At 41.2% G+C, this 18,357-nt stretch overlaps 1 protein-coding gene across 1 annotated transcript in view; it reads left to right on the top strand.

The window, feature by feature from the left end:
* The window catches only part of LOC119791427, a 58,428-nt gene that overhangs the window by 22,202 nt on the left and 17,869 nt on the right, over positions 1-18,357 (top strand). The window contains exons 7-10 of the mRNA XM_038297500.1: positions 1,499-1,628; positions 1,741-2,160; positions 2,279-2,755; positions 16,021-16,485. Of these exons, the coding sequence (XP_038153428.1) occupies positions 1,499-1,628; positions 1,741-2,160; positions 2,279-2,755; positions 16,021-16,485 (1,492 nt within the window). The remainder of the gene's footprint in view (positions 1-1,498; positions 1,629-1,740; positions 2,161-2,278; positions 2,756-16,020; positions 16,486-18,357) is intronic.

The following is an 18,357-nucleotide window of genomic DNA, read 5'->3' as shown; positions in this document are numbered from 1 at the left end:
AACCAGGTACTGGTAGCTTTGGCACCGTGTGCAGGTGCCAAGTCCTGTTGGAAAATGAAATCTGCATCTCTAAAAAGTTGGTCAGCTGCAGGAAGCATGAAGTGCTCTAAAACTTCCTGGTATGTGGCTGCGTTGACCCTGGACCTCAGAAAACACAATGGACCAACACCAGCAGATGACATGGCACCCCAAACCATCACTGACTGTGGAAACTTTACACTGGACTTCAAGCAACGTGGATGAAGTGCCTCTCTTCTTTTCCTCCAGACTCTGGGACCTTGATTTCCAAAGGAAATGCAAAATTTACTTTCATCAGAGAACATGACTTTGGACCACTCACCAGCAGTCCAGTCCTGTTTCTCTTTAGCCCAGGCAAGACGCTTCTGACGCTGTCTGTGGTTCAAGAGTGGCTTGACACAAGGAATGCGACAGCAGAAACCCATGTCTTTCATACGTCTGTGTGTGGTGGTTCTTGAAGCACTCACTCCAGCTGCAGTCCACTCTTTGTGAATCTCCCCCACATTTTTGAAGGGGTTTTGTTTCACAATCCTCTCCAGGGTGCGGTTATCTCTCTTGCTTGTACACTTTTTTCGACCACATCTTTTCCTTCCCTTCGCCTCTCTATTAATGTGCTTGGACACTGAGCTCTGTGAACAGCCAGCCTCTTTAGCGATGACCTTTTGTGTCTTGCCCTCCTTGTGCAAGGTGTCGATGGTCGTCTTTTGGACAACTGTCAAGTCAGCAGTCTTCCCCATGATTGTGTAGCCTATAGAACTAGACTGAAAGACCATTTAAAGGCTTTTGCAGGTGGTTTGAGTTAATTAGCTGATTAGAGCGTGGCACCAGGGGCCATCAATTTTGAACCTTTTCACAATATTCTAATTTTCTGATATGATGAATTTGAGATTTTCATTTGTTGTCATTTGTAATCATCAAAATTAAACAAAATAAACATCTGAAATATATGAGTTTGTATGTAATGTATGAATATAATATACAAGTTTCACTTTTTAAATGGAATTACTGAAATCAATCTACTTTTTCATGATATTCTAATTTTATGACCAGCACCTGTATTTTTGTCGATTCTGTTTTGTTGTAAATGTTGTCAGTGTTTCTTTACAGACAAGAAAGGCTCCAAAGAAAATCAAATTCTGAATTGTCCCTTTATTTATTTGACATTTTTTCAGGTTTGGGTTACAGGCACCTAACAATTCAGAACAAATCAGGTTCTTGGTAAATCTGTTTGGTGCAGCAGCAGAAAAGGAACAACAGACAGGAGAGAAAATGCTGGAGCTGCTAGCATCGGCCTGCAGATATAAAACCTTCCCTTTGGGGGAAAAAAAAATGTATGCCAAATATCAGACTGACTTCCTGCTGGATCTTTACTCCCAGATGAAGGACAGTGAGACTAAAACAGGTCTGAGTCTCCTTCCATCATTACAGTCAGTTTTCCAGTCAGCTCCTCCAGTCTGGACCATAAAGCTCTCAGAGAGAAAGACCTCCATCCTCCTGGAAGTGTTGAAGCTCCAATCAGAGAAGAAACCAGTGAAGCTGACAGACTGCTCACATGGAGAGAGTGAAGTGAGGAGTTTCCTACAGTGTCTGCCTTATATCTCACAGCTCAGGTACAGTATCTGTTTATTTATTTTTTTAATCAGTTTAAATTTGTGAACACACAAGGTTTTAAACAAAGTTAAATGATGCATTCTTTTTCTTTTTTTATTATTTAATTTGCAGTTTTGGGTTCCTGGCATCTAAAGATTTAGCAGTGCTGTTCTTTGAAGCAGCAAAGACAGAACAGCAACCAGGAGAGAATATGCTGAAGCTGTTAGCGTCAGTCTGTAGTTATACAACATTCCCCTTAGGAGAAAGTACATTGAATGACTACTATCAGAGTGTCCTCCTGCTGGATCTTTACTCCCAGCTGAACGACCATGAGACTGAAACGGGTCTGAGTCTCCTTCCTTCATTACAGTCAGTTTTCCAGTCAGCTCCTCCAGTCTGGACCATAAAGCTCTCAGAGAGAAAGACCTCCATCCTCCTGGAAGTGTTGAAGCTCCAATCAGAGAAGAAACTAGTGAAGCTGACAGACTGCTCACATGGAGAGAGTGAAGTGAGGAGTTTCCTACAGTGTCTGCCTTATATCTCACAGCTCAGGTACAGTATCGGTTTAGTGTGTTCTGTTTTGTCCAAGCTATTTTTACTGATCAATTTTGAACTGATGAGGTTTAAAAAAAAAATAATTGCCACATTTTCACCTTTTTAATTTTTGCAGAATTTGGTTCCAGACTTCCAACAATTCAACACAAACAAACTTCTTAGTGAATCTACTCTGTGCAGCAGCAGAGAGAGATGAGCTGAGAGGAGAGAAGACGGTGGAGCTGGTAGCATCAGGCTTGGGATATGAAAGATTTTCTTTAAAAAGGAATCATTCATATCTACAAACTATTGAAAGATTCCATTTAAAAGAAAAAGAGGATGAATATCGTCTAGTCTTACTATTGCATCTGTACTCCCAGATGAAAGAACATGAGACTGAAACAGGTCTGAGTCTCCTTCCATCATTACAGTCAGTTTTCCAGTCAGCTCCTCCAGTCTGGACCATAAAGCTCTCAGAGAGAAAGACCTCCATCCTCCTGGAAGTGTTGAAGCTCCAATCAGAGAAGAAACCAGTGAAGCTGACAGGCTGCTCACATGGAGAGAGTGAAGTGTGGAGTTTCCTACAGTGTCTGCCTTATATCTCACAGCTCAGGTACAGACGTTCTTAGTAATGTTAGAAAAAAGAAAACTAAACTGGGAAAAAAGTTATTTGCTTTGACCATCTTTTTTTTTATTGTTAAATCTTAATAGGTTATATAGTGTGTATTATTGATACAGACTTCATGTAGACAAACATGTACTTATGAGAGAAAGAACAACATGCGTTTGGCCAACTAAAGCTGAAAATGCATAATTTTTTTGTTTTTAGGTATTTAAAAATACAGCCTACATGCTGATTTCAACCACTGCATGAAAAGTGAGATTTTCGTCCCCGTAAACTCAAGCAGATCTCCCTGATTTTCGTCAGTTAAAGACAATTTGCAACCCGCGCTTGTCGCTGTTTGTCAGTGCCACAAATTGTCGGAAACGGACTCTGACGTATGTGGAGAGCGATTAGCTGTACTAAAGGCCCTAATTAGCATATGAATGCAGCAAACCCGCGCGGCTGGCCAGGTCTGGCTTGAATAACCTACTCAGTATTGGCTGAAACCACTATTCTCAAACAAATGAAATCGCTCGTGATTGGCAGCAAAACCACACGTGGCCACGCCAGGCTTTAATTTTCTTACTGAGTATTGGACGGAACCACTTCTTTTTAAACAAGTAAAATCGCTCGTGATTGGTTGGCATATATATATATATATATATATATATATATTTATTTATTTATTTATTTATGCATATATTTATTTATTCATATACTGTATATTTATGTTATACTACACTATTATTAGGCTACCATCAAGGACATGAATGAATTTATACAGGAAATGAACATTTGCCAGGAAGATGTTTATGCAAAGAAAGAGCTTTATTAAAACATACACAACTATATACAACGCGAGGATCTGCCCACACATGCGTATCCAAAAATTACAACTCCGTGAACTGTCCGTTTGCCTCCTCGGGGTTGGAGGTAACTGGCAGCATTCCCTCCGAGGCAGGTCCGATGTGCAGACGCCTACTGTGCGTGGCCCTGTACTTCGGCATCGCTCCTAACCGGGACTGCAGATTAACAAGGGAGTTCAGAGAGATCCGGCCTACGAAATGGCGGCGGCCGTACAATCCATCCAGAGACACCGCCAACTACGCCATCTTCTTCGTCAGACATGAGGTCGACGGTGGCGGACTTCCAGAGTTCCACTTCCTCATCAGCTAGCACACTCTGCCTCGATTCCAGCAGCTGTAAAAAACAATGAATCAGCACTATGCGATGGGATGCACTGCGTATGGACACAACACATCTATCAATGCACCTGAAAAATAGTCACCAAATAAAGTCTTACCCTCTTTCTTCTAGCCCGACTCCGAGCTGAATGCTTGGCAGCTTCCGCACACAACGTGTTCGCTGGCAGCGTATATCTGAAGCTCCTGCGTACCGTCTCATAATACGTCTTACAGGCAGCTGGAAAACAATTAAATGAGAGTGGTATGAATAAAAAAATCAAACGCAAGTCACAGTAACAAGGAAGGAGAAAACAATAAAACAAGTCACTTACACACAATGTCGTCTTTATCAACATCGTGCAAATCTGGACTTGCTGATATGGCTCCGAGCAAATTCAAAGTAATTCAAACATCAATCAAAGATACACAGCAGTTGGTGACATTATGACTTTAAAGAAAATGAGACATAGAATGTAAAAAATAAATAAAAATAAAACAAGGGTAACAAACATATAAATAAATAAACAAATAGATAAAATAAACATCAAATAATAATAGCTAGGGGTTTACATTGAGTTTATGGTCATTTACAAAAGTGTATAATTTTATACCATTTTTCTTCTTCATAAATTTAAGTGACTGAAAATACAAATAAAGTTATTTAAGAAAAACGTTGAAGTTTGGCTTGGTCCTCATGTATTTGTTTTTGTGAATGTAAAATTTCCCCATCATGAGTAAAACATTAAAGGCTAGGTCCTGCAGGTTATCTTTCATTTCTAGTCCAAACAAAACATTCTCTTTGTCCAGATGAGAAGGAGAATCAAATTTAGATGATCACCAGAAGCAGAAATCTTCCCAGAAAACTTTCATGTACATACAATCGTAAAAGAGGTGACCAACAGTCTCAGTTTCACATTCACAGAAGGTGCAATAATTTTCTTCAAAAACCAAAATGGAGCCTCAGAAATTCCTTGGAAGGATAAATGTCAGTGATTATTTTGAAACGGACTTCTTTAACCTTTGGAGCAACAGGAAACTAGATATGTATTCCGCAGTTTTCCCACTTTCTCTTTTGGAAAATGCTTGGAGATTAGGTTTCTGTGGGATGTATCGGCATGAAATTCCTTGACAAACAAACTACGTCTGACATTGTTGGTCAGATTTTTATCAATAACAGACTGACCATTGAGTAACAGAGAGGGAAGTTTTACCTGGACATGGTTTAGGAGTAGGTTGTATGACATTATGATCAGAGGCTGAGGAAGGGCTTTGATTAATATATTATATTGTTTTCTAATATTTATTTTGAATTTAGAGCAAAGAGTTTCAAAAGGTAAAAAAATCCCTTTGTCATCAAGAATGTGCATTATCGGTCATATACCACTTTCTAGCCAGCTCTTGTAAAATAAAGACTTGTTCCTGAATAGGACATATCGGGAGTTCCATAGTGGGGTGTTATGAGGACTAAAATTATGCTTAAATATTAGTTTTCAATAAAGTAAGACGCGTTGATGAAAAGAAGAAAGTTTAACAGGAAGTTTCTTAGGATCAAAATCACATTTAAGAAGGAAGTTAATTCCTCCTAATTCTATAAATAATTTGGAGGGGATATGACACCAAAAACTATTTTCACTTTTCAGAAAAGATTTGAGCCAATTCATTTTAATCATTCCGTCTAAACATTCAAAGTCTATTGCTTTAAGACCTCCATCATTATACTCTTTAACCATTGCGCCTTTCCTAATGTAGTGTGTCTTGTTTTTCCAGATAAAGTTGAAGTTAATTTGATTTATGGCTTTAATTGCAGGTTTAGGAAGGGATATGGAATAAGCTGGATGGATAAATCTTGAGTGACATTCCATATTTGTAAGGAAAGTTCTGTTGTGGATTTAGCTGAAACATCCAATCTTGCTGAAAAAGACGACGGTAGATTCGATTTCCTTATATATATAACTTTAATTCTGAACTGCGGCAACTTCCAGCATTTACATAGAGCTACATCTTCTAGAAAAATCACTGACTTCTTCGCTGGTCAGGAATCACAAACTAAACAACCATGGCTGACATATGGCCCCTACGCCATCTAGTGGAGAAACACTTAAATGACCAAACATTACAATCTTAACCCAAATTGTATTTAGTTTTCATTCTATTTAGTAAACATATAAACAATATGACTTAACCATATTATAACAATATTCAACAAGTTCGACCAAAAATGGATATGTCATGTTGAGACCACAAATTTAAGTTAAGTTTACATTTATCTAAAATATTCCAACAGTTTAGTTTTTCCAGTGATTTATTGTCTTTGGTGATGTGAACACAAAGATATTTCACGGCAGATTTAACAGGGATGTTATGAATGGCAGTCTGGGAAGAGTCGTGTATCGTCGTGTCTATCATGTAAACATGGCTTCATCCCCATCCAGACAGACATTTTTATGGAAAGCCAATAGAAGTTTGGGGCTTGCAGGGAACAGACACGTCATACCCAGCATCATTACTGCCAGTTGAGTGCATTGCTAGAAGATGTGTGGTTAATACATCCTCTGTGCATTTAAGTAAGACCAAAGAAAAGGTGACGGTAGTCATGCCACTATGCACAGTAGTTGAGCTCTAGGAGACTGTGATCTCTGCAGACCCCTCATTCTAGAAAAATGTCACTTGGGGTAAAACTCCCCCTCCATCCCTGATTTGCATTTGTATAGCTCAAAGCATTCACATTTACATGTTAAAGCCTCCCCTAGAATTCCATGGGGGGGAGGCATGGGGGGAACACTGCCTAAAAAAGCCCACGTCAATTTCTGACAATTTATGGGAGTTTTCGGCGATGCCTTCAAATTACCGTGAACAGCCGTTAACCTGAACTTCCACGACAATCTACAGTGCCGCATACTGACGAAAATCACACTTTTCATGCAGTGAACAGCTTTTTTTTAAGACAGAAAAACTGTCACAAAACACCTTTTAACCATTAAAAACAACAAAGAAACATTCCAGAAGGTGGTCAAAGAAGATATTTTTTAGAAATTGGACTAGATTAAGGGTCTAAATCATGCCAAATTACCTTTTCTGAGCCTTTTTGTGTTGTTCTTTTCTCTCATCATATTTATCCAGAGTGCTATTTTGCTTGATTCATGATGTCTGAGTATTCCTCAGGAAATATGCTCTCTGAGCAGTATCTCCTCTCTATCCAATACGAGTGTCCATCACCATTTTACGTAGAAATGTGATAACCAGCTCACTTCAGGAAGCACCTACCTTGATTGCACAGTTTAGTTGCAGCCTGCCTCTAAATTCAGAACAATTTCTAGTGTTCTTTTTCCCCCTTCAGGAATGGTTTACAGTTTGTTAAAGTAAAATTATATTTTTGTTTGAGACACTCTGTTTATTATCTCCTTTCAATCGATTATTTTAGTGTTGTTATCACCCTTGAGTTTAACATTTCCCTGCCATTCCCTGTTGAAAGTCTTTTCGTTTCTCTTGATTTCATGGGCAATCAGTGAACAGCTATCTTTCGTCATCTAAAAGGACCTAAACACTTTAAGCCACCACGTCCTTTTGACTCAATACAGCTACTGAGGACTGATGAAGACTTTCCTCAACTGGCAGTTGATGCTAGTCAGGCAAAAATGCAGTGGTGTTTCGCTAGCGTAACAAGCTTCAATCTCCCTTCCAACTAATTCTAACAATTCTCTTACCGAACTCTTCGATTATTCCATGTGTAGGAGGACTTTACCTTGTTTTTCTGTTTTTATCTCCACCAGGGAGTGCATTTCCTTTTGTGCTTTGATACATTGGAAAGGGAATGGGGTTATTTAAGGTCAAGTGTCATTCTGCTCAGGTGTTGCTAAATGAAAAGAGACAAACTGTTTTCTACTGTGCTTAGCTAGAAGTTATGTTGTTTTTATTTTGTTCTAAATAAAAATGAAAAGACAACGGACCTAGGAAAATAAATGGCTTTAAGAATAACTCCATAATTTAAATCCACCTCATTATGGGAAATTCTCACCTATTTTGCATACCCAAATGGAAATGCAAATAACTTAGGAACTGTAAGCCCATATTAAATGTGAAATACATTATTAGAAAGCTAATACCTTCTAAAATTAGGTGAGTAGACAATTGACCAAGCTGCATCAATTCAAACATGACTCAAAGCTCATTTTTTTCATTCTCAAAAATGATAGGTCTTTTTAGAACAGCGGTAATAAATACATGCTTGAGAAAAGGCATGTGTTACATTTGTTCTACATCATGTCAACCACAAATGCAGAACATTTCTGACCTCTAGCTACAACAGTTCCAGAGCTGTGGGACTTTGAACTTTTGATGTCCCTAGCATCTCCAAAAATCTCCAAATGTGCAAATTGTGCCAAAATGTTCCAAATACTTTTACTATGCTTGGCTTTGCTTTACTATTTGTCCCATAGAATAACACTGTAGCATTTTGATGGCCATAAAACATTTATGAAGCAAGTATTTTCCACTATTTTCAGAATCAGTGTATATAACAAAATGTTGAATTCTTCACCTAGATAACATAAAAATCTATAAAAGATAGTAAAACTGCTGTTTTTCAAGCTAAAATAAGCCCAACTGCCTTTTCTGAGCTGTATTTTATTTATTTTTTTCAGCCTTAGCAGAGTTCCCGCAGGTCCTTAAAAAGTCTTCAAAGGCATTGAATTCTTCAAAATAAAACTAAGGCCTTAATTGGTATTAAAATGTCTTAAATCAGTCTTTCGTAGGTCTTAATTTTTAAAACATCACAAATAGGATTATTTTTATTACGATTTATTTTTGTAATCTAAATAAAACGTTAAAATTGACAATCACCATTATTGGTTCCGTCCCGATAGCGGAACCAATAAAACCGTTGTCGCGGCCGGAACATTTGGGAGATGAACCATTAACTTCTGTCTGGAAAATATGAGCAAGTGTAAATGTAACCAAAATTGTCTCCAGCCAAGAGTTTTCTCCATGGCTAAAACCAGGGAACATACATAAGGCTCAGTGGATTTTGTGCAAGAAGTCATTCAAGCTCGGAACGATGGGAATTAAGGGGGATGGGAATTAAGGCAATGGAGTCGCACTTTGCGAAACACAAAGCGTCAAAATGGAGTTACAGAGAAACAGCCGGTATTTCTCAGTTTAGTTCCACCCTTGTCTCTGCAACGCCTCCACTTATCACCAAATCAAACATACTAAGAAAACCATACAAAGAAAAACAGCTGCAAAAAAGACTTAGCACTGGTTATGTTGGGGCTTTAAAACTGATTTGTTTTGTTCCCTGCTAAAACAAAGTTTGTGAATTCAGTTAAATATTTGTTAAAATATATCTGTCATTTGTGTGTTTTTAGCTTTCTTCCTGTATGGGAAGCTTTTCAAAATTTGAAACATTAGTGCAGTGGTTTATGTTAAAATAAACCTTTGGTTTAATTGTCACAAGTGGGTTTTTCTTGTGTTTCTTGTGAATTTGGTCTTAAATTTTTATTTCAAGTGGCATTAAGAAGTCTTGAATTTAACTTGCCTTATGCTGTAGGAACCCTGCTTAGGCATTGTAATAAAACAAAATCGGCTATCATTCAGCTTGAAGCTGCGCACATGGCTCCAGCCGCAGCTGCCTGTCTCTCTCTCTAACACAAGACTGTAACATGGTTCCCCTTTAAATACCCTTGACACATGTAGCCTTGTTTGAAATCTTATTTCATTGGCTACAAAGCCCCAACAGCCGACTGCCGAACTGCTGCTAGTTTTCCTCACATGCCTAGAAGATGTCTAGTGCTGCTACCACAGATGATCTTGCTCTTGAAATGGAATTGAATTATTCAGATTAGCTCGCCGAATGACTAGAAGGGGTAGAGCGTAGCCGCCAGTGGCCCGGGCTGCCTGTCACAACTCCAGTCTGGAGCACGGATGATGTCATACCCACTCCGCTTTGTTTTAAAAAATATATATACATGTAAAAAATATAACCGCGGATGTCTGGGGACAGTGATTCACCTGCATGTTATGAATGCTGGCGTACCATATAGAATAAATTATGAACAGTTTAGTTTGTGCCTTCAAGTCGTTGCCCATAGGAAGACGTTACTTGGATATAACCTAACAGAATATCTTCAGAACAGCTCCAAATGAGACAAAACTCATATGGGTGAGTAGGACATGATGTAATAACGTAAAATCAAGGGCCCCATGTTCAAGGCTGTTCCCCTTTAACATCCACAGGTCGTTGGTGGTTTTAGAGAAGATAAAAGACATGCATATTCTTAATTGAGATCATGCGAGACCAAAAGCTGCAGAGAAAGCAACCAGGAGCCAGTAAAATGAAGCTAAGGCGGAAATTCAACTGAAGAAACTCTGATTACTTCCATTCAATCTGAGGCTGATCCGCCTCCGACGCAGCCAACCCGCTTCAAGCCACTTTCCTGAATGCCCAATCATCTTCCAGCACTCTACTTAAAGCCACTCCAAATCATCTCTAGGCCTGCTCTTCAACAAGCGCAAGATCCATCGCTCCTATGTCGGACTTTGATTCAGACAAATCAACTTACCTCCAATCCTCCGGCTCGAAGCAGTTCCCGTCTAGCCGCTCTCTCATCTCCGTCCTCCGCACTCCGCTCCAGGGTTCGTAAGCGGTCATGCAAACGCAGCAGAGAACGTCCCAGCTCCAGCCGCCATAGCGCCCGGTCCCTCTCTCCGTTCCGACGCAAACCCAGGTCCTTCTTCAGATGTTCCCACCATGTCAGTTTCTCAATCCATAGCGGCTCCACCCTTCCACAATCCTCCCGCAGTTGACCAGTTTTCGGCTTCTCTATGCTCCACCCTGGACTCTCTAAATCGCTCCGTTCAGACTCTGTCTGCACGTGTCCAAGCCTTGGGAAATCCCCACACTGCCACGTCATCACTGCCTTCAGCTTTGCAGCGGGATCCCCTTCCTCCTCCTCCTACATTCACACTCGCCTACGCCCGCCCTGAGCCAGCTCTAGGTAAGACGTATCTAACCATGTTTCTATTATAATTTTCTTTTTTTTTTTTTTTTTTTCCATTCTGCTCATTATGCTTCCCCCGCCCTTTCCATCCAGGCAGTTTATATATTTCTATGTATTCTAACGTTTCTCCTTGCCTGTTGCAATATTATATAAGGGAAATATATTAATTTAGTTTCACTCACCCTCCCCTCCTGTGAAGTTGAACATCAAGTCGCCTCAGCAGGTGACATTACAGCTGTTTCAAATCATCCGAGCGCGTTTTGCCCATCTATACCCTTTAAGTCTAGCATTCAATCTATTCCTCCTCCGTTCTCTTCTACACTTGCCCAGCCCACAGACTCTGGTAGAAACGTCCAGATATTCAATTCCAGACCCATCTGTAATAAGTTTAATGAAAGTACATGCACCTTTCCTAATTGCAGTTTCTCCACATTTGCAGCTTTGCTAGGATGCGCATCCCAAGTCCGTCTGTCCCCGTCGTGTTCTGTTCATGAGAAATCGTACCTTCAAACATTAATAGCCCATCATCTTCTACGCCCATCATTATTTCTGAATTGGCAATTTATCTTACCCATCATCCGACCGCACCTTCGTCAACTTCATTCTTACCGGTCTGTGTCAAGGTTTTCATTTCGGAGTCTGCACCACCCCCCCACCCCCCACCCCCCCCCCCACCCCTCCCCTAATCTCCAATCTGCTTCAAAGAACCAGACGTCGTAGATCAGCTGCTTCACAAGTTGCGTCCAAGAGTTTCACGATTGGTCCTTTCAAAACATTCTCTGTCTGCTCCCTTTCGTGTGAGCCCCCTAGTGGTAGCTAACCGCTATATTCTGGGAAAATGAGGCTCATATTGGACTTATCTGCCCCTCATTCTGGCCGTCACTCCTCCATAAATAGCCTCTTCCCTCTTTCCTCCTTTTCTCTTCACTACGCTTCTGTAGACCACGCTATTTTCTCTCATTAAGACCACCGGCCAAGGGGCCTGGCTGGCCAAAGCAGACAAAATTATTTTCATTCACCCTTCTCAATGGCTCCTGTTCGGAGCTAAATGGAAGTCTCTGTTCTACTTTGCTGTCCGTCTCACCTTTTGCTGCAGGAGCAGTCATTGTCTGTTTGACAATCTCAGAAGCTCTGTGTTGGATTCTCCTTAATGTTACTCATTTGCCATGCGTTCTTCATCTCAGGATGGTTTCCTACGCATAGTTCCTCCCTCCATTAGCCCAGTTCGTCACTCCTTAAACTAAAGCTCTTAACCACTTGGTGTTCCCCTGTCCGAAGAAAAACCATCGGCCCTGTTACAAATTGTGTTTCTAGGCATAGCTCTCGTTTCAGTGGCCATGATGGCATCCCTGCCCGCAGACAAGCTGTCTCAGATTCGTGAGATTTCTCAGTCTTATAGCTCTGCATCAATTATTTCCAAACGTCAGTTGCTTCTTTGCTTGGTCACCTTATTTTGCTGTGCGCATCATGGTTGTTCCTTCATTTCCCGACTGCTTGACCTAGCTAACTCTGTTCCCTCTCTCTTAGATTAGGTTTCTCTGGACGAAGGTTGCCGTTCCGATCCTTCCTTCTGGGCTAGACTTCTTGTAAATGGAACGGCAATTATTTTCGATGGCATCATTCAAACGCTGACATGCTCCAATTTTTCACGGATGCTGCCCCATCCGTAGGTTTTGGGGGGTTTCTTTCAGGACAGGTGTTTGCTGGTTCATGGCCTCCCTCTTTTACTAGTTCTCAGTCATTTGCGCTATGCGAGGTTTACCTTTAGCCGTAGCTTGCCGTCTGTGGGGCCCGCTTTGGAGGAGAATGCGCATATCCGCTTCTGCGACAACATGGCAGTCGCTGACGCCATCTCTAAGGTCGCTCCTCCTCTCAATCTCTCATGCCATTCATTAGAGGCATAACTTGGCAAGCAGTCTCTTACAACTCCATCATCTCTGCTCGACACGTTCCTGGTCTTTGTAACCATGCTGCTGATGCTCTTTCTCGTTTTAAATTTCAGACCTTCCACATCTTCGTCCTTCTGCCGATCTCCTTCCGACCCCCGTTCCTCCGCTAGAAGAACTCATCCTTAACTAACCCACTCTCTTCGTTCGTACTTACTTCCTCCAGTTTCTACATAAATCAGGTTTAGCTTCACTTCAACTAATAGTCGTTTCGATCCTTCCCGGCATTTGTCTCTTTCGGATCTTCGTTTCCACATCGATCTTACAAATATCTTGAATCATTCTAAAGGAAAGGCCCTTGTTTTATTTCTATCTTACGTACAGATGGCCCCTTTGCCCGTTTATCACCATGTTTAATCTGTTCAAGCGCCAAAAGTTTTTCCCTCATTTCAAGCCACTTCGTCACGCGCAAGGGTTCTCCCGCGTCACCATGCTGGTTCCAAGACCATCTCAGAATACTATTAGAATCTGTGGCTTTTCATCCAGTCATTATTCCAGCCACTCATTTAGGATAGGGGCAGCCACAAAACAGCTGCTCGTGGTGTCTCTGTGGCTTCTCTCCAGCAGTTGGGCCGATAGACTTTTTCAGCCTATAAATCCTATATCCTCCCTGAACACTCTTCAATCTTAGCAGCTCAACGCTCTCTCTGTCTGTAAGGTAAGCTAACTTCGAATACTGGTGGTGGTTTAAAATATATTCTCATCTTTGCTAAATCATTGCTCCCTGCCACGCACCCTGCTATGTTCCCTGTGTGTTCCCTGCCTCATTCCCTGCCTTGCATTCTGCCATGCTCCCTGGGTTTTTCCTGCTATGCTCCCCGTGAGTCATGTTCCCTGCCATGCGCCCTGCCACGCTCCCCGTGTGATCCCTGCCACTTTACCTGCCTGCCGTGCTCCCTGCCATGCTCCCTGTGTGCTCCCTGCCATGCTCCCTGTGTGCTCCCTGCCATGCTCCCTGTGTGCTCCCTGTGTGCTCCCTGCCATGCTCCCTGTGTGCTCCCTGCCATGCTCCCTGTGGTCCCTGGCCTTGTTCCCTGCCATGCTCCCTGCTATGCTCCCTGTGTGTTCCCTGCCATGCTCCCTGTGGTCCCCTGCCTTGTTCCCTGCCATGCTCCCTGTGGTCCCTGGCCTTGTTCCCTGCCATGCTCCCTGGCCTTGTTCCCTGCCATGCTCCCTGGCCTTGTTCCCTGCCATGCTCCCTGTGTGTTCCCTGCCATGCTCCCTGTGGTCCCTGGCCTTGTTCCCTGTCATGCTCCCTGTGTGTTCCCTGCCATGCTCCCTGTGGTCCCTGGCCTTGCTCCCTGCCTGCTCCCTGTGTGTTTCCAACCTGCTTCCTCGCCACATCCCCTGTCGTTTCCTGCCTTGCTTTCTGCTATGCTCCCTGCATGTTCCTATGCTTCCTGCAATGCACCCTGCTAAGCATTCTGCAAAACTCCTTTATTTTCTCTCTGCCATGCTCACTGCTATGATCCCTGTCATGATTATTCATTTATCACGTGTATCAGCCTGTGCATAATGAAGTCCTTCTGTACTCATCCTTCTCCCTCCGCTTTCTGCATATGCTGGCGCTCAGGCCTGTACCTCGGCAATTTTTGGGGGGAATATCCTTATTCTCATACATCAGTTTATCTGCATTAAAGTATAAACCAGCGTTTATGTTTCCTGCCGAGGCCTGAGCGCCAAAGTTCAAACTATTGTATCAATAAACTCTTCTAATTGCATCTTTCTCTCTCTGTGAGTTTTTCAGATTGAAATGAAGCTAAGGCGGAAATTCAACTGAAGAAACTCTGATTACTTCCATTCAATCTGAGGCTGATCCGCCTCCGACGCAGCCAACCCGCTTCAAGCCACTTTCCTGGATGCCCAATCATCTTCCAGCACTCTACTTAAAGCCACTCCAAATCATCTCTAGGCCTGCTCTTCAACAAGCGCAAGATCCATCGCTCCTATGTCGGACTTTGATTCAGACAACCCACCTCCATCCCCTTCTCCACCATTGTAGTAAGCTCATCCGACTCCTCCTCGATGCTCCTTCAACCTCACCTCCAGTGTGTACTCCCTCCAGACTCCATGGAGTTCCCTGTCACTTTAAACGGTCCGGCAGAAGACCGCCACGTTGAGCCTGGTTCTGCCAGAGATTTCTTCCCAAAGGGGAGTTTTTTCTCTCCACAGTCGCTTCATGCTTGCTCTTCATGGACAGTTTATGCAAACTTTGTTCATTCAGTGACATCTAACTCAAGTATCACCCTGTATACCAGCCTCTATGGATTAACCAAACTTCACCTATCTAAACTCCACCACCAGTTTCAGGCCCGGGGGGAATATCCTTATTCTCATACATCAGTTTATCTGCATTAAAGTATAAACCAGCGTTTATGTTTCCTGCCGAGGCCTGAGCGCCAAAGTTCAAACTATTGTATCAATAAACTCTTCTAATTGCATCTTTCTCTCTCTGTGAGTTTTTCAGATTGAAATAAAATATTATAGCCGCTACCCCTGACTTTAGATTTCTTAAACAAAAATTACAGCTCTTGTCCACAAACCGCATTCTGAAATATTAAAGACAATGTTCAAATCTTGCCATCCTGTTTTAATCAAAAGAACCTGCACAAAAAGTTTTACTCGTCAAAAATAATTAAGATATTCTTTAGATGGGAGTAATTTTATTTATATAAATTAAAAGTTCAGAAAATCTAATCATTAATTAGAGAATTAGAATTATTCTCAAGTAATGTATAATAAATCCTGAATTTAATTACATACAAATGTGGTAAATGCTAAAAGTAAACCTGTCATTGTATTTCTTTGACTACTTTATAGTTAAACGATGAATGTGCAACGATCCTTAATCATGAGAAATTAATTACATTTTTGGATAAATAATAACATTATTAGCTAATTGAATTTGTCAGTCTTTTTAGCAAGAAAAGAATGTGTCCAGAGAATAGAAGATTTAGTTAGACTATTATATGTATACTATATTCATTTTGGCAGCTGTATTAATATTTGTGCTGTCAGTAATTGCTTGAAAAATGTTTTAACTTGTTGTTTTTTTCTTTTAGGTAACTGGTTTATATGCTGCGGTTTGGTGTATAAGATTATAAAGCTCATATATAATCGTGACTAATTATTTTTTCTTTTAATTCCAGATTTGACCATTGGAGCTCAGACCCTGATGAACAAATCAGGCTCTTAGCAAATCTCTTCTGTGAAGCAGCAAAGACAGAGCAGGATACAGGGGAGAAGATGGTGGAACAATTAGCATCAGTCTGCTCATATAACTTTACTGTAACTAATGAAGACACATGTTATGAATTTGATGAAGAAAAGCATGTGGAATATCAGTGTCGGTGTCATTTTCTGTTGGAGCTGTACTCCCAGATGAAGAACCATGGGACTAAAACATGTCTGAGTCTCCTTCCATCATTACAGTCAGTTTTCCAGTCAGCTCCTGCAGTCTGGACCATAAACCTCTCAGAGAGAAAGACCTCCATCCTCCTGGAAGTGTTGAAGCTCCAATCAGAGAAGAAACCAATGGAACTGACGGGCTGCTCACTTGAAGAGGATGAAGTTAGGAGTTTCCTACAGTGTCTGCCTTACATCTCAGAGCTCAGGTACAGTAATGTGGTCATTTTGACAGTGATAAACTAATTTCCAGGAGAGTTTTCCATTTTAAGTTATGATTGTATAACTTTTTCTTTCTTGCTGTCACTTGTCGATAGTTTCCTTTTCAAATATGTAGTGGATCTATTAATCATATATCTCACTGAAAACACTGTTAACATTTCTAACTTACCATGCTTTCTCATCTTATTTGATAAAAACCCTGTGACCTAGAACTTTCCTCACATGTAGTTGGGGTGTAAATTTTGTTTTGTATCGATGCAAGGATCCAACAGCCGACGATCCGATGCATGGAAAAGTCTGCAAGAGTATCTATTCATGTTTTTTTCCCCCCCATGTCTATTTTTATCCATTTGCTCCTGGACGTAATTCTGACTCCCGTGCTTCGGTGGCCCTAAACCTATTTTGCCCTCCTACCTCGCTTCCTTTAGCCACTACCCTCTTTCCACTAGCAAACACACAGTCGCATTAACAGTAGGCAAGACAGACATGGCGGAGATGGTGGAGGTGAAAAAAGAGGTAGGCAAGACAGACGTGGCGGAGGAAAAAGAAGATGATGTATTCTTGAGTATCGAAAATAATCCAATCGTTGGGTCAGGAAATCGATACTGAATCGAATCGCCATGATGGGTGTGATTTACACCCCTAACATGTGGCCAGGTGTGAGAGCGATTGGCTCAGCACACTAAGGACACTCTGCTTCAAGTAATTTATAAAAAGATGGGGCATGGTTGTTATGGAAATTTATACCAAATAGTTTTGTTTTTATATTACATATTGTGTGTTACATTGTGTATGTAATAATCTAAATTGTTACATTTATCACAGACATTGCTAATAGAAGTATTCCTTAAGCTCTAGTTTATTTTAAACAAAGAAAAAGTGTTTGGGACTGCCTGGTGCTATTGCTCTGTTGCCGTGGCAATGTCGCAATACAAAGAGTGGTGCTTCTTTTAAACAACTCTATCCTTTAATAAAAGACTTGTTTATTTTGTGAGTCATTAAATAATAAATTAGTAGACTAGCCTTGTTTTCTTCAGCTTCTTGTTCTGAAGGTAAAGTACCCGAGGATTGCTATTTACAAAATAATAAAAGCATTGTATATATATTTTTTCAATGAAGGGATATTATACCTATAATCAGTATTTAACTAGCTTGCACATTTTTTTGTTTTATCCCATAAATACACTGCCTGGCCAAAAAAAAAGTCGCCACCTGGATTCAACTAAGCATATAGGTACGAGCCTTTGTGAAACGACAAGCTGGCAACAAGTTATTTAACCCCAACTGGTGCAATGACTTGCTTCTCATTTCCTAAACAACCATGTCGAAAGACACATCCCGTGGTCGTAGAAAAGATGTTAGTCTGTTTTACCCTGTTCCAGAGTGATGGGTGAATCAGGGTAAGAAGAGAGGCAGGTGAAGTGATGCACCCACCATGCCTAGTGCCTACTGTACAAGCCTGTGGGGGCGGTGTTATGATCTGGGGTTGCTGCAGTTGCTCAGGTCTAGGTTCAGCAACAGTATGTGCTCAAAGAATGAGGTCAACTGACTACCTGAATATACTGAATGGCCAGGTTATTCCATCAATGGACTTTTTCTTCCCTGATGGCACAGGCATATTCTAAGATGACAATGCCAGGATTCATCGGCTCAAATTGTGAAAGATCATTTTCACACATGGATTGGCCACCACAGAGTCCAGACCTCAACCCCATTGAGAATCTTTGGGATGTTCTAGAGAGGGCTTTGCGCAGCGGTCAGACTCTACCATCATCAATGCAAGATCTTGGTGAAAAATTAATGCAACACTGGATGGAAATAAATCTTTTGACATCGCAGAAGCTAATCGAAACAAAGCC

This window comes from Cyprinodon tularosa, unplaced genomic scaffold (genome assembly GCF_016077235.1).
Source record: "Cyprinodon tularosa strain WSP-4 unplaced genomic scaffold, ASM1607723v1 ctg39, whole genome shotgun sequence".
Lineage (NCBI taxonomy): Eukaryota > Metazoa > Chordata > Actinopteri > Cyprinodontiformes > Cyprinodontidae > Cyprinodon > Cyprinodon tularosa.
Note: the sequence above shows the minus strand (reverse complement) of the source record. Positions and strands in the feature narration are given on the sequence as shown.